Raw genomic sequence first — 23,185 nt, 5'->3', positions numbered from 1 at the left:
TGAGCTGCAGTCATCCCAATAAAGCAGACTGAGAGAGGATGATACATCCTCTGAAAAAGGAAATATAATGAGGTCTAAGAGTTGTTTCTATAGCATAGTAAGAGTCTTTTAAAAAGTAAACTCAGCCCAGCTGGTGTTGCTCAGTGGTTGAGCATCGACCCAGCAGATCACTGGTTCAATTACTGGCCAGAGAACATGGCCCGATTGTGGGCACGATCCCCAGTGGTTGTGTGCAGGAGGCAGCCAATCAATGTTTCTCTCTCATCAATGTTTCTATCTCTCTCTCCCCCTTCCCTTCCTCTCTCTCTAAAATCAATAAAAACATATTTTAAAAAATAAAGAGTGAACTCAGCTGAGTGAATGAACTAAGTATTAGTCATATTCACAGAATGCTGATTGATAGCTGCTATGAAGCCTAATCACATTGATGACTTGACAAAGTACAAGAGCTTACTAACCATTAATATGCTTTACTGAACATGTGGCTTTAAAAACCTTTGGACTGAGGGAGGAACCAAGATGGCGGCATAGTTAAACAACTAATCTGCTGCCTCACACAACAATTTCAAAAATACAACTAAAAGACAAAAACGTCTACCACCCAGAACCACGGGAAAGCTGGCTGAGTGGAAGATTTACAACTAAGAAGAGAAAGAAGCACAAACGCTGAAAAGCTGAGGTACGGAGGCACGCGAATCGGCCGGCGGCGGGCGGCTGGGTGCGCGGCTTTTCTTCAACCCGCAGGGAGACAAGCTCCCGATCACTCTGAAATCCAGTTTCTGGGGACACTCGGGAGACCCAGGCACCTACGGGGAGAAGCTGGACTCTCGGCCATCGGGTCGGAAAGTGAGAGTGACTTTTTTGCAGAGGTGCGCCCAGCAATCATTGTTTACTGCGCTGGAGCGCGGGGCGCAGGGACTTGGAAAAGTGGAAAGGCAGAGACGGCTGACGGCAGCCATCGCCGTTGGCCACGCCCCAGCCTAGTGACGCCCTGAGACCCCGCCCTGCCCTGAGGCCCCGCCCCGCACATTCTACAAACCCGCCCAGGCTCCACACAGCGGCTTTTGCATATAAATGGCCTGTTTTGTGCCAGCTTAACCAAAATAACTGCAGCTCCAGTCAGACTGCTCCAAAACCGCCCAAGCAAAGGAGGAGAAAACTAGCCCTTGCTGTAGCTCCTGCTGGGGGACACACAGTACACAAGGGTACACCAAGAGTGTCCACCTCAAGTAACTGGGAGGCTGACCCGTTGAACCAATAGGACACCTAGTACACAAAACTACCCTACCAACTTAGGGAAGCAGAGAATATGAGAAGGCAAGGAAACAGATAACAAACCAAAGAAATGGAGGAGAACAAGCGACTGGACATAGAGTTCAAAACCATGGTTATAAGGTTTTTCAAGAATTTCATGGAAAAGGCCGATAAATTCAATGAGGGCCAACTAGAAATTAAACATACACTGGCTGAGATAAAAAATATTATACAGAGACCCAAAAGCAGACTAGAGGATTGCAAGAATCAACTCAAAGATTTGGAATACAAAGAGGCCAAGGACACTCTTCCAGAGAAGCATGAAGAGAAGAGAATTCAGAAAGTTGAAGATAGTGTAAGAAGCCTCTGGGACAACTTCAAGCGAACCAACATCAGAATTATGGGGGTACCAGAAGAAGAGAGAGAGCAAGATGCTGAAAACCTATTTGAAGAAATAATGAACGAAAACTTCCCCCACCTGATGAAAGAAATAGACTTACAAGTCCAGGAAGCACACAGAACCCCAAACAAAAGGAATCCAAAGAGGACCACACCAAGACACATCATAATTAAAATGCCAAGGGCAAAAGACAAAGAGAGAATCTTACAAGCAGCAAGAGAAAAACAGTTCGTTACCTACAAGGGAGCTCCCATACGATTATCAGCTAATTTCTCAACAGAAACCATGCAGGCCAGACGGGAGTGGCAAGAAATATTCAAAGTGATGAATAGCAGGAACCTACAACCAAGACTACTCTACCCAGCAAAGTTATCATTCAGAATTGAAGGGCAGATAAAGAGCTTCACAGATAAGAAAAAGCTAAAGGAGTTCATCACCACCAAACCAGCATTATATGAAATGCTGAAAGGTATTCTTTAAAAAGAGGAAAAAGAAGAAGAAAGATAAAAATTATGAACAACAAATACATATCTATCAACAAGTGAATCTAAAAGTCAAGTGAATTAAAAATCTGAGGAACAGAATAAACTGGTGAACTTAATAGAATCAGGCATAGAATGGGAGTGGATTGATAATTCTCAGGGGGAAAGGGGTGTCTATGTGGGGAGTATGGGAAGAGACTGGACAAAAATCATACACCTATGGATAAGGACTGTGGGGGGGGAGGTAAGGGAAGGGGGGGGTAGGAACTGGGTGGTGGGGAGATATGTGGGGAAAAAGGAGAAACAATTGTAATCTGAACAATAAAGATTCATTAAAAAAAATTAAAAAAAAAAACCTTTGGACTATCCAGCCAGTGTGGCTCAGTGGTTGAGAATCAACCTTTGAACCAGGAGATCACAGTTCGATTCCCGGTCAGGGCACATGCCTGGGTTGCAGGCTTGATCCCTAGTCGGGGGCGTGCGGGAGGCAGCCAATCAATGATTCTCTCTCATCTTGATGTTTCTATCTCTCTCTCCCTCTCCCTTCCTCTCTGAAAACAATAAACACACACACACACACACACACACACACACACACACACACAAAGAAACCTTTGGACTTTTTGCAGTGTGGCTCTCAATCAATTCCAATTCTGATAAACCATAGGAAAAAAAAATCTATTTCTTAAACAATCACACCTAAGAAAATCTGCAAAACAATCACTCAGAACAGCATAACAAGACTAAATAACCAATGGGATACATTGTATCACTCTCAGAAATTTGTTAATTTAAAGAAAATATCAAGAGGCTTGAATGATATCAATGTTATAGAAGACAAAGACCAAAGATGAGAAGAAAGTTTGTTATAAATCACTGACTAAGACTGTCAATTAAGGAGACACAATATGAGGGGGGATAAGCAGGGGAGAGAGGAAATGGAAAATATCTGTAATACTATCAACAATAAAAATATATATATTTAAAAAATAAAAAATAGACATAATATGAAATGTTACACTTTTCAGCACATCAATAAAATTTCTTAAAACTCTATAAAATGACTCAACCATTAAAAAAATTTGATGCTTCCTACACACTATTAGTTAAGATTAAATAAGTATATATGATTCACTGAAACTTCAGAGACCTCTGGAGGTTTAAGTTAAATGGACTTTTGAAATAATCAAAAACTCCAGAGTATAAACTAATTGCTTGTTGATCTAAAAGCATATTAGGAAATATACTTAGCCTATCTAAAGTGAGTAGGTAATAAAATAAATAAGCTGCATCAAAAGCATAGAGCAAAGGGTAATTTTTTCTAACAACCTGTAAATTTCTTTACAATCTCATTAGAGGGCATTTCTGAACCAATAACATAAGCAAATGGAAAATGAGTCACTGTCACAAAGATTCAACTCACCCACAAATTTTCAGTAATTGAATAATCAAGGTGTATTTGTACTTTAATCCCACATTTAATCCCACTTTAATTCCATATTTTCTTAAGAAAAATGAAAGTTCAATTTCAAATAGCAATGAAATTCCTTGATGAGGTCAAGTTCCAGAATATCCGTTACACATCTCCAAGGAAAAAGAAAATCTAATTTGATTTTTCTCAGCTTCATTTTTCTCAATTATGAGAAATATATTTTTAACTGCCACATGACAATAAGTCAGCTTACAAAATTAAGTCTCTACAACAAAGCACGTGATCCTTTATCCCTCTCAGCAAGACTCTTCCTAAGTGATACATTCTTCCCCAAAACTGAACTATTCAAAGCTGAACAACAAAATGCAGTAGAGAGGAGAATAAAAGTGAGAGAGAAAATAAAGGGATATGTTGTATTCCTATTTTTCAACAAAAGCAGATACAAAATTGTATAATGCATACATTGTGTTTAAGGATTTATTTTTAAAGGCCCATAGATAACTGAAAGGAAATATACCAAGTATTGGCAACTTCACTGGGGTGGTAGAGATTAGTTACTAGAGAGTTCCCTTTTTTCTGCTTTTCAAATTTTCTCCAACATTAGTTTTATCACTTTTATATCTGAAAAGTGAAATTAAAAAAGTAAAAATCAGGAAAGCCTTTTTAAAATTAACCTCCTCTTTGGTGAGAGAATTAATAGTCTCTCATAACAGCTGACCATTCATTTGCTCATTAATGTAATAAGTTTATATTTGGCATCACTATACCTGATACTATCATAAGGACCTGTGATTCTACAATGAGTAAGAATAGCATAATTCCTAGTTTTGTGACCCTTAAAGTCTGGTGAAACAGACCGTAGACAATAGACAAGCAACGACAAATAGGGTGGCTTTATAAAAAGGGAAAGGGAGAAGCATATATGGAAGGTAGTATAAGAGGGGAAGTATAAAAGGGAAGTCAAGGGGAAAATCTCCATAATTAAGGGACATTTGAGACAAAGGATGAAAAGAAATCATTAGGTTAAGTTTCCCAGGGTAAGTACTTAAGTTTCTTCCTTGCTATTCATATGAAGAATCACATAGTACTCCACCTTCTCTCTTACACCAGTTTGCCATCTTTATTTCAGGTTCCTTGTATTTCAGACCGTAGGATAATCTGAATAACTTGTATATAAACAGGGCAGAGAACACTACAGAAAAGTCTATTCTACCAGTATTTCCAATCATGTGGTAGGTAGACTTAGTAGGACCTAACTTCAAGAAGTAAAATTCAAGTTAACTCAAATTTAGAGGTCAGGAACAAACAGGGACATACTATCTACATATTGGATACTACTAAACAACAACAAAAATCTAAAAAACCTTTCCTTCTGAGATTAAAAAATTATTCCAAAGAGATTTGGTTTAAAAATAAATAAATAAAGAGAGAGCAGCTAAGAAAGAAATATGAAATAAGGCAGTTAACTCAAGACTGAGCATTTAAATAGAACACCAGCCACTGTCCCTTCTTCCATAGTAAATTGTAGCTACCCAGAATAAAAACATGTTCCTCCCTCCCTATTAAGCAGAGGCATCTTTAGTGAACAGAAACTGCTACTCTTTTTTAATCTCCAACTGGCCAAGATACAAGCTATTCCCTTTGCTTAAAACTATACCCAGTATCACCGGCTTAGCTGGTATTTCCAAAGGCAGATCTTAAGATGATGATAGGGCTTAGATTCTTTGAATAAAACAGTATGTGTTTAGTGGGTGAAAGACTGTACACTCAGTGTTCCTTAATCCAAAGTTCCTTAGAGGATAGTTAAACAATCTCCTCAAGTGTCTAAATACTCACAGAAAAAAATATGTTTGGAGCATTGTTTGGCCTTAATAATAAAACGAGGTATTTCAATTTCTCATAAATAACCTGAGAGGTAAAAATATTAACTGGTTTGATATGTCATTCATTTTAAAGGGTTGTTTTTACCCAGTGGCACCATTAACTCAGCACCAGCATATAAAATACATAAAAACAGTTTAGTTATTATTCAACTTCTTTTATTAATAAAACAGGCAGAAGAAAACACAAACCAACTTTACAAATGTAATTTATCAAAGAAAACTAGAATTATTTTTAATTAAAAAACATCAGGGATCCAAAATTTTTTATCTAGAAAGTAAAAATTAATTCATTTAAAATAAACAAAAGCCATGAATAAAAAAAGTTTCAGGCTGAAGCACATCATATGTTAGATGATGGCACCTACTAACTAAATGTAATATTGCCTCCTAATATTTGTCATGGATATCTGGAGAAAGAACAATGTTTCTGGTGGTGTGGACCAAAAAGATCCTCATAATCTCTTAGGTTTATGTACAGCAGTGTGAAGAGGAAAATGGTGATCAATGGTCAAGGAAAAAATCCTGTACTAAAGAATATGACACAAATAAAAAGCAAGTTGACAAGGGTATACGAAAACCCTCAGCAAAAAAAATCAATGCTGGTGATATATAATTCCAAAGATTCCAACCTTAACTTTCTTCCTGAAATATCCTAACTTAGTCTTTTGAATTTTAATTTTTAGGTATATTATGTCTAATTTCACCACAAAAAATAAAAGCAAAGTAGGATCCACTTGACATAACTGTAAAAGGAAACTATTCTGAAAAGTAAAAGATATGTTTCATTCATGAATTTTGACTGAGAGCAATGGTTAGGAAAAAGAAAATGAGTTTTACAACCAGGGAGAATTGTGCTCGACTCTCTAACCCTCCATACTTGAGTTGTGTGACCTTGAGTTCATTGTTTAACATCTCTGAACCTTTCTCCTCATTTATGTACCTTACAACATTTAAGAACTGACACATAAGAGGTACTCAATAAATAGCTATTGTTATACCTATTATGGAGTTCTTTTTTAAATATATTTTTATTGATTTTAGGGAGGTAGGGAGAGGGAGAGAGATAAACATCAATGATGAGAGAGAATCATTGATTGGCTGCCTCCTGCACGCCCCCTAGTGGGGAACGAGCCTGCAACCCGGTCATGTGCCCTTGACCAGAATTGAACCAGTCCACAGGCTGACGCTCTATCCACTGAGCCAAACCAGCTAGTGCTTATTATGGAATTTGAAATTTTTTCCCAAGAGGACTATTTGGTCAATAAAATATATTACTGTGCTATAAAATACCTAAACAGTTAAGTTCCTAATTCCTATGGAATTCTTAGTTCTTAGAATTTTTGTTCAGTAGAAAGAGTCTTAACAAAGGAAAAAAGAACATTTCTTTACAGGTATTTAATTTTGTTAACTTCCAGAAGATAGGAAATACTACCCTTCTGGAGTATCTTACATTTAATACTTCATAGGCAGGTATATTATTTGTCAGAGGCCCAGTGCACGAAATTCGTGCACATGTAGGGTCCCTAGGTCTGGCCAGCAATCAGGACCGATCAGGTTCCCTGCCTCTCCACCCTCCCTGCCCATGCACCATCACCACACGGTTCCCCACCCCCTCCCCACCTCCTCCTTCCCTCGCTCCCTCAGCGCCCGCTGCTGCCACTGGTCACCCACCATGTTCCACGCCACCCCCTGGTGGTCAGCACACGTCATAGCGAGCAATCAAAGTCCCGGTCTCATGGTTGAACTCCTGAGGGGACAATTTCCATATTAGCCTTTTATATATATATAAATAGGACTGTGCTTTCCTATATGTCCATAACTACCTACCAGAAACTGGCCAGCTATTCTCAAAACTATAACTTGGGCTGTCCAACTCTGGTGGTGTGATGCAAGGAGTACCTTAATTCTTCTAATATTTAAAATGCATATGCAGTGCAAGAAGTGGATAATTAGCAAGCACCACCTACCCCTATAATGCTATTCTCACTTCCTCTCTTTGCATCAAATTTGCTAATCAACTTCTTAAAGAGAAGCCATTCTAATACTCCATCAAGTAAAAGAGAAAAGCTCAGGCAATCTATTGTTTATGTTTGTTCCTGTGATTTCACAGGCTATGAAATTTAAATAAATACATAGGATAGGGATGGTTTCCTAAAGAAAACATGGAGCTTGTATTCCCTGCTTGAAGGAAAGAAGAAAGAAATGGCATCAACACAACTAAGCAGAGTAACTTAACATCAGATTCAGAAATGTGCTAACACAAATTTCAGGTACAACTTTTTGGCCCTTCAAAGACTAAAAATAAATTCAAGTATTATGGACTTTTCCTCTTGGGAATGCAGGGATAGTTAAAAGTTTTTCTAAGCTAAGCTTCATTTATCTACTTATATTCTTAGAAACTGTGAAAAAAATCAATATACATTTTTTAAGATATATATACATACATTTGTTTATATATGTATGTATGTATATGTTTATAAAGTCATTGTTTCCCACTAGAAATCAATTTTAAGGAAGTTTGCCAACAAAACTTTTTTTTTAAAAGAAGAGATAAAAATACCCTAGATGACAGAAAATTGGAAAAGGAAAGTCTGCAGTTTTTTGGTTTTTTACAGATTTTATTGATTTTTTACAGAGAGGAAGGGAGAGGGAGAGTTAAAAACATCGATGAGAGAGAAACATCAATCAGCTGCCTCTTGCACACCCCCTACTGGGGATGTGCCCACAACCAAGGTACATGCCCTTGACCAGAATCGAACCTGGGACCTTTCAGTCCACAGGCCGACGCTCTATCCACTGAGCCAAACCGGTTTCGGCTTTTTTTTTTTTTTTTTTTTTTTTTAATACCAGCACAAATTTTCCAGGGTTTGAGCAGTAATTAACCAGCAGGTCAAGTTTATTATTCCCAAGTGCCAAATAGAAAGCAAACTTCAAACTTAATTTACCTTTGAAAATAAACTTTAAATTTGGAGGAGAACCAGGGTGGAGATGATTAAGAGTATAAAGAGAAAACTACCAAACAATGAGAGACTGCATCTATAAAAAGCATCAGGCCCTGGCAGGGTAGCTCAGTTGATTATAGAGAGTCCTTCTGATACGCCAAGGTTGATGGTTCTTTCTCCTGTCAGGGTATATACAAAAAGCAGCTAATGAAAGCAAAAATAAGTGGAACAACAAATCAGTGTTCCTCTTTCTCTCTCTTTCTCTCACTCTCTCTCTCTAAAATCAATAAATAAAAAAAATTTTAAAGAGTGTATAGGTTTCAAGTGTACAATTCTATGATACATTATCTGTATATTGCACTGTGTGCCCACCACCCAGTCAAATCTTCCATCACCACATATTTGACACCCTTTACCCTTTAATAAGCCCCTCTCCAACAACCACTTTTTTGTGAAGTATGCATAACTTGAAGCATAGAGCGTTCTTTTCTGCACTTAACACTATGGCCATAGAGGGCAAACTATATAGATATTAGATATATCCTTCAACTTTGCTTCTATGGTGATGTTTTTCATCCCTCACCTTAATCAAAGGCTAATGTGATAAACTTTATGATGTAAAAGGTATTAATGTGCTGGACTCAAAGAGTTTATAACGAAGAGGAAACTGAAAAACTTTCCACCACAACCAGTATGTAAAGTAAGTGAGGCAGTGCCACTGTCAATTCTTCTCTGTTCCTGTACTCTTCATTTCTCTAATCTACTGCTGACCCCCTCCAACCTTGCCTCCCTCACAGAGTTTTTATTCACTTGCCCATTAAAGGCCCACATTTCTCAAAGTTCCATTCTCAGCCTTCCTTCTGCTCCTCAATATCTTAAATCAATGACCACTAAACAAATGCTCACGACTCTTTTACCTCTCTTTTTGCCAAGTCTATACCACTGAAATCCAGACCCAAATTTCCAAATACCTAATAAACATCTCAATAACAATTCATTAAAAACGAGCCAGAGTATTTGATTTTGAAAGAGTCTCTGTTTCTACAGATGCAAACAATATTAAAGCAAGAAATGAATTCTAAGGAAAGGTCAAAACCTTAGAATTTTCCAAGGCATTAGCCTTGGAAATGAGGTCTAAAAGATGAGGTTGAGAGCATAGCTATAAAATTTTCTGTTAGAACCTCAGAAAGCTGATGCACAAAATAAACTGATGAATAAAATAGAAGGTGGAAACATGGACCAGACTAATGAATCTCAGAGGAAGGGAAGGAAGGAGGAGGGTAGGGAAGAGATTAACCAAAGATCTTATATGCATACTAGAGGCCTGGTCAGCCCGACCCGATGGGGACCCATCAGGCGGGGCCAGTGGGGGGGAGGGGCCACAGGTAGTTGGCCGGCAGGCCCCGCCCCTGATCAGGGTGTTGGGGGCTGATCAGGGGCCGGGCTGGCCGGGGGTGGGGAGCATTTGGGGCCCAGATCAGACTGTTTGGCTGTCGCAGTGCGCATCATAGCCACCAGTCATTCTGGTTGTTCCACCGTTCTGGTCGCTGGGCTTTTATATATATAGATATGCATTACCTATGGCAGCGATGGCGAACCTATGACACGCGTGTCAGCACTGACACGCGTAGCCATTTCTGATGACACGCGGCCGCATGCCGAGGATGAAACATTTGCTGCTCCTGAGGATGAAACATTTGCGACTAGAGTCTTGGAGTTAGTTTTTTCCTCAAAGTGACACACTACCCGAGTTATGCTCAGTTTTTTGGCGAAGTGTGACACACCAAGCTCAAAAGGTTGCCCATCACTGACCTATGGACACAGACAATGGTGAAGGCCTGGGGTGGGGCAGGAACCAGGTGGAGGGGGATAAAGGGGGGCATCTGTAATACTCTCAACAATAAAGATATTTAAAAAATAAAAATAAAAAATGTTAAAGGCCAATAAACACATGAAAAGATGCTCAACATCACTAATCATAAGGGAATGTAACTCAAAACCACAATGAGATATCACTTCACACCCATTAGGAATGCAATTTATAAACACAGAGAGAGAAAATAACAAATGTTGATGAAATGTACAATAATTAGAACCCTCGTGCATTGTCAGAAACAATGTAAAAGGGCAAAGTCACTGTGGAAAATAGTTTGGCAGTTTTTCAAAAAATTAAATATAGAATTACCATATGATCCAACAATTCCACTCCTAGGTATACACGCAAAAGAATGAAAAGCATATACTCAAACAGATATGTGTACATTCGTGTGGATAGTAACATTATTCACAATTGTCAAAAGGTGAAAACAACTCAAATGCCCATCAACATATTAATGGATAAATAAGATGTGACATATATATATATATATATATATGTAAATATATATTCCTATATAATAAAGAGCTAATATGCTAATTAGATCGGACGGTCCAACGACCATTCGGACGACCTTCCAGATGACCTTCTGGATGAAACCAGGGCTGTAAGGGCTGAGACAGCCAGGGCTGCAAGGGCCGAGCCCCTTGCACAAATTATGTGTATCGGGGATCTAGTATAAATATAACAGAATGTGATTCAGCCTTTCAAAGGAATGAAATTCTGACACATGCTACAACATGGATAAATTTTAAGACATTATGCTATGCAAAATAAGCCAGACACAATCGAGCAAATATTGTATGATTCCATTTACATGAGGTACCTATATTAGGCAAATTCACAGACACACAAAATAGACAGAAGTTACCAGAGGCCAGAAAAAGGTGGGGATGGGGAGTTACTGGTTAATGGGTAGAGTTCCTGTTTGGGATGATTAAAAAGTTCTGGAAATTGAGAGCAATGATGTTTACACAACACTGTGAATGTACTTAATTCAACTGTACACTTAAAATGATTAAATGGTAAATTTTATGTTATATATATTTTATACACAATAAAGAACAAATGCTAAAAAATAGGCTCAAGGCAGAGGCCTTCTACGTGCACCTTGGTAGTAGAGCAGTGGCATGGAATGCAGCCCACAGCCAACCAACTAGTACACAAATACTAGACAAACACAAGCAGTTTCAACATTGCTGAGCAAGATACACTTGTCACCCTGAGTTTAGCAAAAAGCACTGACATCCAAAAATCGTTTCCAAATTCTCTAAAGGCTTGGTTTCCTGGCTTCCTCTCAATCACCCCCATCTGTCCACAAGAATAGTACCAGAGAGCCGGAACAGCAAAAATCTGAAAGAAGTCCAAAACCAGGGGCTGCCTGTTGGCAGGTTACTAGTCAGAAGCTAATAAGGATTTCAGCAGTGCCAAAGCCCTCTTCTAAGAGTCAACAAGTTTGCAAAGACACATATCTTTCTCTCCCTCTTTAAATCTTTTTATTGAAATACTAGAGGCCCGGTGCACGAAGTTGTGCACGGGTGGGGTCCCTCGGCCTGGCCAGTGATCGGGATCAATCATGGATACCTCCCGCCCCGATTGGGGCCTGGGGCCAACTGGGGCAGGCTGGCCAGGGAGAGGGACTGTGGAAGGTTGGCCGGCTGACCCGCCCCAACTAGCCCCGATCGGGGTGGCCAGCCGGGACAAGCGGCTGCCCCATCAGGGCCGATTGGGTTGGGCAGGCCCAGGGAAGGGGCCATGGGAGGTTGGCCAGCCAGCCCACTCGTCAGGGCCGATGGGGGCAGGCCTGGGGGGGAGGGGCCGCGCTAGGTTGGTGGGTCGGCCAGGGGGAGGGGCCGCAGGCTAGCCAGCGGGAGGGGCTGCAGGAGGTTGGCCAGCCACAGGAGGTTGGCTGTGGGAGTGCACTGACCACCAGGGGGTAGTTCCTGCATTGAGCGTCTGCCCCCTGGTGGTCAGTGCATGTCATAGCTACTGGCCAGTCATCTGGTCATAACAGTCACTTAGGCTTTTATATATATAGATGATGTAGAACAATGTCCACAGCCCTTGACATCCAAAGAGTCCCAATCACAGATGCAAAACCCAGGGATATGGAAGGCTGACTGTAAATTTACTGGGGGGAAAAAAAAATCCATGTGTAAGTGGACCCCCGCAGTTCAAATCTGCTGTTCAAGGGCCAACTATATATAGCAAGCTAGGTAGTAATAAGTGACATACAGAAAAAATAAAGCAGAAAAAAATGAATCTATGATAACAAAAGGTAGATTAGTGGTTGCAAAGGAATTGGAGTGAAGAGAGGACATAAGGAAACTTTCAGGGGGTGACAGACACTGTCTCTTGACTGTCGCGGTGATTTCACATTGGACAATTCAAAGGGATACAGTTTACTGTATGAAAAGTATAGCTCAATAACGTGTTTTTTTAAATAAAGCAGTAAGTGGAGAACTAAACCTTTAGAGAGGTGGTCAGTGAAAACCTTATTGATGTGAAATATTTTTTTAAAAAACAATCTCAGGAAAGTGGAAAATCTATGCCGATATCTGGGGGAAGACCAATTAGGAGAAAGGAATAGCAAATGGACAGATCCTAAAGAGGAAGCATGCCTGGCATGTTCCAAGAATAAGCAAGGAGAATATGTGCCTAGCTAAAGTAGACTGAGTAAGGAAGAGCACTGTTAACCTGATTGAGACAGAAAGCCACTAGAGTGAGATGAGAACCATGAATACATTTTCTGATTTATACTTTAACAGAATTATTCTACTCATACACTTGTATGTGTTGAGAGTAAGCTAAAAAGCGATACAGAGCGATCAGTTAGAAGGATGTTATTATAATTTAGAAGTGATAGTGATCTAAACATAATGAGCGGTGGTAAGAGGTAGTCAAATTTTAGATATATTTTAAAATTAAACCCAGCAATATTTAATGATGAATTGGATGTGGATGTGATAAAAAGAGAGGCTATAAACTGGAAGAATGGAGGTGCCACTAACTGAGATGAGAAAAAACGCAGGACGAATAGGTTTGAAAGGCATATGAGGAACTTAGTTTGAAGCATATTCCATTTTTTTATTCCTTTTCACACTTAAGTAGTTTTCCAGATATATATTTATGTCATAAATATATAAATGAAATTTAGAAGAGAAATCCAGTTTGGAAATATAAATTTGTTAGGAGCTAGCCAACACATCATTTGTAGTGGTTTAGATGTACTAATTTGATGAAAATCATTCTGATGAAAAAGAAACGTTTTGCCACTTTGGCTAACAAGGTCAAAGAAAGACCATAGAGATTTAAAATTAGATTTAAAAATCTCTGTGACAGTATACCCAACATTCAGATGGTGTGTAAATTACTTAACTCAAAAGGCACATATTATTTATAAACCCCAGTTCAAGAAATATTAGGAATTACTCTAAAAGCTTTCTAGAAAGGTCTTAGATATGTATATTTTCATAATCCTATCCAAATGATAAATACTTAAGACAAAATAAAATAATCACTACTGCTATAATAAAAAATGAATAGTCTGGCCCTGGCTGGTGTGACTCAGTTGATTGGGCATCATCCTGTGAACCAAAACTTCACCAGTTCAATTCCCAGTCAGGGCACATACCCAAGTTGTTGTGGGTTCGATCCCCAGTTGGGGTGCAGACAGAAGGTGACCAATCGTTTTTCTCTCACATTGATGTTGCTCTCTCTCCCTGTCCCTTCCTCTCTCTCTAAAATCAATAAAAACATATTTTTTAAATGAATAGCCTGTACAAATTACTGGTGAAATATCTAAGTGTATTTATCATACCTTGCTAATCTATCAGATTTTTGATCTAGGAACAAAAGGAGGAAGCCCATATAACACAATGGTTAAGAGAATGGACTTTAAGGTCAGACACACCAAAATCAACAAAGGCAATCGCATTATTTTATAATAACTGAATAAAAGATCCCCCAAATATATGTATTTTGAAGAAGAATCACACTTTTTAAAAGGAATTATATTTTAAATTAAAAACAAAGTCATATGGAACTACAGACAATGAAAAATCCTAAGAAATTCAAGAAGGGAATATAAGAGGAAACCTGACAGCTAAAAAATATTCTCATTATTAGAAGAAAATAATACATTTCTATTATAGAATGTAGCAGAACACATATTTCATTATTTATCTGAAAAAAAATCTGGTTAGCTAATTCAGGGATCTGGTTTTTCTCTTCCTAATTAAAAGTTGCTGCTTTTTTTTCCCCCAAAAGATATATACACCAAGTTATTAAAAGTCTGATCTGGCAGTTAAATGGAGCACAAACCAAATAAGTTCAAGGAAAACCATGTAGATGCTAAAATTATCTGCTATAGTGGCTGTAGAAAAAAGCAGCAGTGTTTTGTAAATGATCAAGATCAAATAAAAAATTACTGGTGGGCTCAATGACAGTGATAGCATATTAGGATCTTTAGGAATAATAAATTCATTACAGTACTTAAGATACATTGTCTTCTATACCTGACTGCCTATAAAGACAACTAGGTGAGATAGTTTTGTTCTTTGTTGCTTAATCTCAATTCCTGGTCTTTTTTAACATCTCTATCATCGCCTTGTAGATTCTGACCAAATGCCAAGAATTCTGAGAGCTAACTAAAATGGAGTAGTGGGCAACTTTGGTACAATCAACTTATTGTCCCATTTCAAAAAAATTTTTTTGGTTAATACTCACTGGAGGATATTTTTTCCTTTGATTTTAGAGAGAGTTGGAAGGGAGGAGGAGGGGGAAAGACGGGAGAGAGAGAGAGAGAGAGAGAGAGAGAGAGAGAGAGAGAGAGAGAGAGAGAAAGAGAAACATGGATGTGAAAGAGCCACATCAATTGGTTGTCTCCTGCATACGCCCCAATCGGGGCAGGGAACCTACAACCCAGTAACATACCCTTGACCAGAAACAAACGCAAGACCCTCTGGTTCACAGCCGACAGGGCCAACACACCAACCACTGAGCTACGCCGACCAGGGCTTATTGCCCCATTTTGTTCTTCTGCCATAGCTGCCAGAAGGCTGAGGCTGGTTTCCAGACTCTATACACAATTGGAAGTATCCAAATTTTTAGATGATTCCCTCTGAAGTGGGATTCTATGAAACAGGTTCTTTTACTATTTTCTCACTATTTCTGCAAACAAAACTATTATATAAAATAAATTTGAATGTATTACTAATATGTAAGAGAAAACATAGTTTAAAATGGGAAATTAATTGAAGTTGAACTCACCTGTCCACTTTTCCCTATTTCCAGCTCCATTATAGCAACAGGGGTGTGTATCTGAGCTGAGTGCCTCGATTGTGATTTGCCATCAACTCTCCAGCTTAGGCCCCGAAGCCCACTGTCCCAGCGGCTCTGGTTCATCAGGCTTTCTCGGATCTTTGTCTTATGACTCTTCCAGAATTTTGAAATGACAGCAGCTTGATCAGATGTGATCCCTCCTTGCTTTTTGGTTTGAGCAGTCAAGAATGCTTCCAGCTGATTGAAATCCATGTCTGCAGATGCAACAGACTATAATGACAGAAAAAGTAATAATTTTGAATTTGGTAGATAACTAGAAAATGGTAGCTTCTGAACTACAGATCATATTTTGAGTGATTCATAATCAATGAATAAGATTCACAAAAGGGTCATCAAGTGACAGTAATGAGAATAAACTCTTCAGAAGTAAAAAAATATTCCCTTTGCAAATATCAAATATCAGAAAAGCTACTGTTAAAAATTTCATGCCATTCAAATCCTAGGTCAATAACTATAACCTAATTTTAAAAATCCAGTATTATAATGGTGAAATAATAAAATAAAAATCCTATATAATAAAAGCCTAATATGCTAAGTGTCTGACGGTTCGTTTGACTGTTCGACCAGTCACTATGACGCACACTGACCACCAGGGGGCAGATGCTCCGACTGATAGGTTAGCTTGCTGCTGGGGGACTGGGCGAGATGGGCCAGACACACCCTGGAGCCCTCCCATGTCCTTCCCTGGCACCGATCGTGCACCGGTGGGTTCCCTTGGCCTGGCCTGTGGCGATCGGGCCAAAACCAGCTCTCTGACATTCCCCAAGGAGTCCTGGGTTGCGAGAGGACGCAGGCAGGCCGAGGGACCCCCACCAGTGCATGAACCCATGCACCGGGCCTCTAGTTTTAAAATAAGAGAATAAAATTAATTAGTTCTCTGATGAAATATGACATAATTTCAGTACCTAGATAACCAGGCTTGGTTTAACATATTAAAACTGTACAATGAGTTGTCCATAATAAGCACTAAGTAAATTTCATTAAATGAATCATTATTTTAGCTTTGTAGTCTATCTTCAGCCAAATAGCTCATTCATAATAACATTACTCTGAAACTGTATACTACTTTATGCTTTTCCATAAATTTCAAAACTTAATGCCATTGCTGTTCTGAGAGCAGTAAGCAGCTAAACTGCAATGGAAAGTCATTAGAGGGCTGGGACAATAAAGCTTTGAAGAGGACAGTGATAATTAATGATTTGGTCTCAGGACAAGCTCTCCCCTGCATCTTCTTGGGTATGTCCTTATCCTCTGCTGGCCATTGGGGTAGGCGTGAGTTCCAAACCAGACAAATCATAGTACCCTTCTTTCTTTGGGAATAATGATTGATTCAAATAAATCTCCCAATTTAGAGCAGAAAGAGAAATGGTCTTGCCTCTAGGTGTCATTGTACCAGAAGGATATAAGATTAGGTTACGGACAGCCATCATTGATCTTTTGGCAAAGGTCTGATTGCAAAATATAAAGAATGAAGACGAGCAGAGATGAAAGTAGGTTCCAATGGAGTGATATCCCTGTTCTATAATCCCCTGGGTTCCTGCAGACTTCCTTCAATTCTATGTGTTATTTCAGCATCCTTACTATAGCACCAAAAATCTCTTTTTACTGTTCAGGATAATTTAAACTGTACTCCTATTATTTGGAACCAAAAGTATTGACTAAACTTGAGCAGTAGCAGTAAGAACAGAGGAATTGTAAAAGCAGACAGTGTACAGGAAGACTTATAGGTATAGGAAGTGGGACTGTGGCTGAAAAACAAACATGATGCCTTTTATTCATTAATATAGAGAAATTTTATAATCAATATCTTTCTGATTAAAGATATTTCATATTCATCATCCAGAACTGAAAAGTCAGTGCTGACATGTACACATAAGGAACTGGTGGACATTGAAATTGCGTCTCAAAAGATCTGTTGGTCCAGAAAGAAATTCACTACAGACTGATTCAATTGCCTGTCAACAGAACTATTATTGCTCGTCTCACATTCGGTTCTTATAAGTATATTTCTAGTAACACATGATCTCACTCATCTAGGGGAAATAATGAACAACATAGTCTGATGAACAGGAACAGACCCAGAAACAAGGAGGCATCGATCGGACTGTCGGGCCTCAGAGGGAGGGGAGGGGAGGGAGGGGGGGAGGGGAGAGAGATCAACCAAAGGACTTGTGTGCATGCATACGAGCCTAACCAATGGTTAAGGACAACAGGGGGGTGGGGGCATCCGTGGGGAGGGGTGTGGGATGGGAATGGGGGGATGAGGACAAATATGTGACATCTTAATCAATAAAGAAATAAAAAAAAAAAGGTATTTCATATTGAAATTCAATAAACATTTATTGGATATCTGCCTATATAGCAGGTATGAGGACCCAAAATCTCTAGCTATGCTATTCAACAGAAATATTAATTTATATAATATACAATAAATTAAGTCAAATTATTTCCTCTGGCACTTTGCTTCACCATATTACAATTCAGGTGATTTGTATCATTCTTTTCCTCAAATCGTATCAAAATATCCATTCTGATATAACTTCACTTGTGGCAGATGTTATTTGGTTGGGTTCCAGTCAATAATATCTTGAACTGGGGTCAATTCATCCAAATTTTTTTAAAAATCAAAAATTAAATGAGGAACTGATTTTGGTTTGAGTTCAAAGTCATCAATTTTCATCTAATTCAAGAAATGCTTGAATAGCCCTAACCTGTTTGGCTCAGTTGATAGAGCGTCGGCCTGCGGACTGAAAGGTCCCAGGTTCGATTCCGGTCAAGGGCATATGCCTGGGTTGCGGGCACATCCCCAGTAGGAGGTATGCAGGAGGCAGCTGATCAATGTTTCTCTCTCATCGATGTTTCTAACTCTCTATCTCTCTCCCTTCCTCTTTGTAAAAAATCAATAAAATATATTTTTTTAAAAAAAGAAAGAAATGAATAGCTACCATGGAACAGAAACTGTTCAAGGCATCCACCTCCATATACTGGTAGCCAAAGCTTGCAACCTGATGCTTACTTATCCTTGATTCTTCCCTCTCCTCCAAACTTGAATTAGTGGTTCTCAATACTGGCTGCACATTAGAAGCATTAAGTACATTTAAAAATATATTAATGCCCAGACTCCATTTCAGAAATTCTAAAGTGAGGCCCAGATATTGGTATTGTTTAAAAGCTTTCCAAATGATTGTAATGGGCAACAAAGGTCAGGAATTGATGTCTATAACCTTTCAATCACCAAGTTCTGTTATTTATATCTGAAATAATTATCTAATAATATGTCCCCTCTGCTCTGTCCCTACTACCTAATAGAGGCCCTCAGTAACATGAACCTGAACCAGGCTTGTAGCTCCTCAAGTCTATCTTCTATACCCCATCAGTGATCTATCTAAAATAATAATAGGATCCTGTCACTTCTTGATTTAAAGCTTTCTAACAGCTGGCTATTACCTGTTGCAGTGATTTATCAGTTAGCATGTTATGAAACATTCTATGAGGTATAAATTGTAAGTAATGTTATTTGTAATAGCAAAAGTATTGGAGTTTGTAAAGATTTATTTTTATAAGCATAAATTGAAGGTTTTTCAAGGTTATCCTTATATTAACAACTTCCTCCCTTGTTTTAATTCTGTTCCCTCGAATGGGAGGGGGGAAAATACAAACACAAGATCATGCATGTCTCTGTTAAGTGTGTCAGAGAGGAATAAAATATTGAAAACTGATCATCTAGGCTTTGAGTTCTCAACAAGGTAGCAACCCCCCCCCCATCCTCCACCCACCCTCCCTATCAAGGTACTTGAGAAATGTTTGAGAGCTATGTTTGGTTTCATAGTGATTAGAGTGCTTCTGGCGTCTAGTAAGCAGGAACTAGGGATGCTAGACATCATCCTACAATGCTCAAGAAAACAGAGGCTGGCAAATTTTCTGTAAAGGTACTACAATTGCTGTTACATATTTAAAAGTGTAAAAACTGCCCTGGCTGGTTTTGCTCAGTGGATAGAGCATCGGCCTGCGAACTGAAAGGTCCCAGATTCGATTCCGGTCAAGGGCACATGCCCAGGTTGTGGGCTCGATCCCCAGTGAGGGACTTGCAGGAGGCAGCCGATCCATGATTCTCTCTCATCATGGATGTTTCTATCTCTCTCTCCCTCTTCCTTCCTCTTTGAAATCAATAAAAATATATTTTTTAAAATAAATAAATAATTTTAAAACTAGTCTTAGCTCATGGATTATACAAAAATAGGCAATGTGGCCTGCTAGACGTAGTTTGCCAACCCCTGCTCAAGAACAACCTGAATTATGACAGTTCAGCATGGCTCAGTGGTTGAGCGTTGACCAATGAACCAGGAGGTCACGGTTCAATTCTCGGTCAGGGCACATGCCCAGGTTGCAAGCTCAATCCCCAGTGTGGGGTATGCAGGAGGCAGCCCATCAATGATTCTCATCATTGATGCTTCTATCTCTCTCCCTTCCTCTCTGAAATCAATAAATACATATACATATATATATATATATGTGTATATATATATATGTATGTGTGTGTGTGTGTGTACACTTTTTTTATTTTTCTTTTAAAAACCTGAATTATAGACCAATGGGTATAGAAATTTAGGCATCATTAATGTCTTAAAAATTCAAAGTCATTAAAATCCATGGTAAGCTACATTCCATTTCTTCTCAAATTGAAATATTTCTGGAATATAATCAAACACAGAGTAAAAAAATGACTAAGTTTAAGAAAAGATTTTATAAATGTGTATCTAACAAAAACAAATGTCACAAAGACTTCACAAATGGTCTGGATTATAACTAAAATCAACTCAAATATTAAATATTTAAAACACATCCTGGCAGACCAAGCTGGTTGCAGCTACCACTGCCGCCATTGTGCCAGGCCTCTGGTCTCAACAAGGCCTGGTGACGCTCTGCAGGAAGCTAATTCCAGCATGTCATAAATGCAAGAAGTTTCAGAGAAACCAAGATGGCGGCATAGGTAAACACCTGAACTGCCATGCACAATTTCAAAACTGCAACTAAAAGACAAAACGGACATCATCCAGAACCACAGGAAGGCTGGCTGAGTGGAAAGTCTACAACTAGAAGGAAAGAGAAAAGCACACTGAGACTCACAGGAGCTGCAGAAGGGCAGAGGTACGGAGGCGCACGCACTCGGAGAGGGCTGGCAACTGAGTACGCGGCTGGCTTTCTCAATTGGGAGGGAGACAAAAGCTCCCGACTGCTCTGAACTCCAGTTCCAAGCAAGACTCTGGGGACCCAGACTCATACGGGGTGAAACTGGACTGTCTGGCAGCGAGCGAAACTAGAGGGCGGCTTTCTCTCAGAGGTGCTTGCAGTGATTACCGCAGGACACTGAGACCCAGGGGCCTCTTAGGGCAGGGCTGACGGGAAGCCATTGCTGTTTGCTCCACCCTGAGACCCCGCCCCATGAAGCCATTGCTGTTTGTTCCGCCCTGAGACTCTGCCCCATCCAAGCTGAGTGCAGAGGCTTTTGCATGTGAATGGCCTTGTCCTTTGAATTCTAAACTTACCTAACAAATTGCAGCTGAGTCAGTGAAACCCAGAACATCCAAAAGAAGGCCCAAGGCCCCACAGCAGCTTGCATTGCTTCACAGCTGGGCCTCATCTGGGCACCTCCAAAACCCAAACAAAGAAGAGAAATCTGCAGATCTCTCCATAGCTCCTGCTGGGTGGCCTCAGGCAGAGGCTAAATTAGCACCTCCTTGGAGATCCAAGAGCCAGTGTACCCAGGGGTCAGAGTAGGACCATCCAGATTACAACTCCTCAGATCCATAAGGGACACACTCAGGGGCAGACTCAGTGAGCACCAAAGCCCCACTGAAGCAAGTCTTGTGTCATAAGGGTGTCTCCAGCACAGAAGTTCTCCAATCATATACACAGCTGATCCTCACAGCCAATTGGCCTGGAGGTCAATTCCTCCCAGTGATACCAACAACAATCAAGGCTTAACTACAACAAGACTGTGCACACAGCCCACAAAGGGGTGCACCAAGAGTGTCCACCTCAGGTAACTGGGGAGGCTGAGCCACTGGGCCCTAAAGGACACCTAGCACACAAAGCCACTCTATCAACTCAGGGAAGCAGCCAAAATGTGGAAACAAAGAAACAGGTCACAAATGAAAGAAATGGAGAAAAGCAAATGACTGGATATAGAGTTCAAAACCATGGTTATAAGGTTTTTCAAGAATTTTCTAGAAAAGGCTGATAAATTTAGTGAGACCCTCGAGGATATGAAAAAGGACCAACTAGAAATTAAGCATACATTGATTGAAATAAAAAATAATATACAGAAATCCAACAGCAGACTAGAGGATCGCAAGAATCAAGTCAAAGATTTGAAATACAAAGAAGTAAAAAACACCCAACCGGAAAAGAAAAAAGAATCCAAAAAGTTGAAGATAGTGTAAGGAGCCTTTGGGACAACTTCAAGTGTACCAACATCCGAATTATGGGGGTGCCAGAAGAAGAGAGAGAGAGCAAGATACTGAAAACCTATTTGAAGAAATAATGACAGAAAACTTCCCCTACCTGGTGAAAGAAGTAGACTTACAAGTCCAGGAAGCGCACAGAACCCCAAACTAAAGGAATCCAAAGAGGACCACACCAAGACACATCATAATTAAAATGCCAAGAGCAAAAGACAAAGAGAGAATATTAAAAGCAGCAAAAGAAAAACAGTTACCTACAAGGGAGTACCTATACAATTGTCAGCTGATTTCTCAACAGAAACTATGCAGGCCAGATGGGAGTGGCAAGAAATATTCAGAGTGATGAATAGCAAGAACCTATAACCAAGATTACCCAGCAAAATTATCATTCAGAATTGGAGATCAGATAAAGAGCTTCACAGATAAGAAAAAGCTAAAGGAGTTAATCACCACCAAACCAGTATTATATGAAATGCTGAAAGGTATTCTTTAAGAAGAGGAAGAAGAAAAAGAGGTAAAGATAAAAATTATGAACAACAAATACATATCTATCAATCAACAAGTGAATCTAAAAATCAAGTGAATAAAAAATCTGATGAACAGAATAAACTGGTGAATATAAAGGGAGTGGACTGACAATTCTTGGGGGGAAAGGGGTGTAGGGGTGCGGGAAGAGACTGGACAAAAATCGTATACCTATGGATGAGGACAGTGGGGGAGGGGGTAAGGGCAGAGGGTGGGGTGGGAACTGGGTGGAGGGGAGCTATGGGGGGGAAAAAGAGGAACAATTGTAATAATCTGAACAATAAAGATTTTTTTTTTTTAATGCAAGAAGTTTCATCAAAAGGTTGATGGAACCTTGAGGACTGCCTGCTGGAAATGGCTAAGGGCATTTCCCCACACCTAAAGATTTGCATAGATGATCGCTTGCTGCCAGACAGCTGAGGGCATTTCAATCTGCATGTTATTGCCTCCTACTGGCCAAACACCTGAACAGCCATAGGCAGTTCCCCCAATCTGACAATGGATTCTGTAAACTAAACATTGACTTTGATGTATATCTATTTTGCCTTAGGAGAATTTGTGTTAATAAAAAGCAAGGGGCCCAG

General features: G+C 39.5%; 1 protein-coding gene across 3 annotated transcripts in view; it reads right to left on the bottom strand.

Annotated features, from left to right (window-relative positions):
• Positions 1 to 23,185, bottom strand: part of COMMD1 (copper metabolism domain containing 1) — an 89,365-nt gene that overhangs the window by 50,408 nt on the left and 15,772 nt on the right. For all 3 annotated transcript variants that reach the window (XM_054728475.1, XM_008162093.3, XM_054728474.1), the window contains exon 2: positions 15,541 to 15,822. In XM_054728475.1, the coding sequence (XP_054584450.1) occupies positions 15,541 to 15,822 (282 nt within the window). The remainder of the gene's footprint in view (positions 1 to 15,540; positions 15,823 to 23,185) is intronic.

This window comes from Eptesicus fuscus, chromosome 16, assembly GCF_027574615.1.
Source record: "Eptesicus fuscus isolate TK198812 chromosome 16, DD_ASM_mEF_20220401, whole genome shotgun sequence".
NCBI lineage: Eukaryota > Metazoa > Chordata > Mammalia > Chiroptera > Vespertilionidae > Eptesicus > Eptesicus fuscus.
This window is presented reverse-complemented; position numbering and strand designations above follow the sequence as displayed.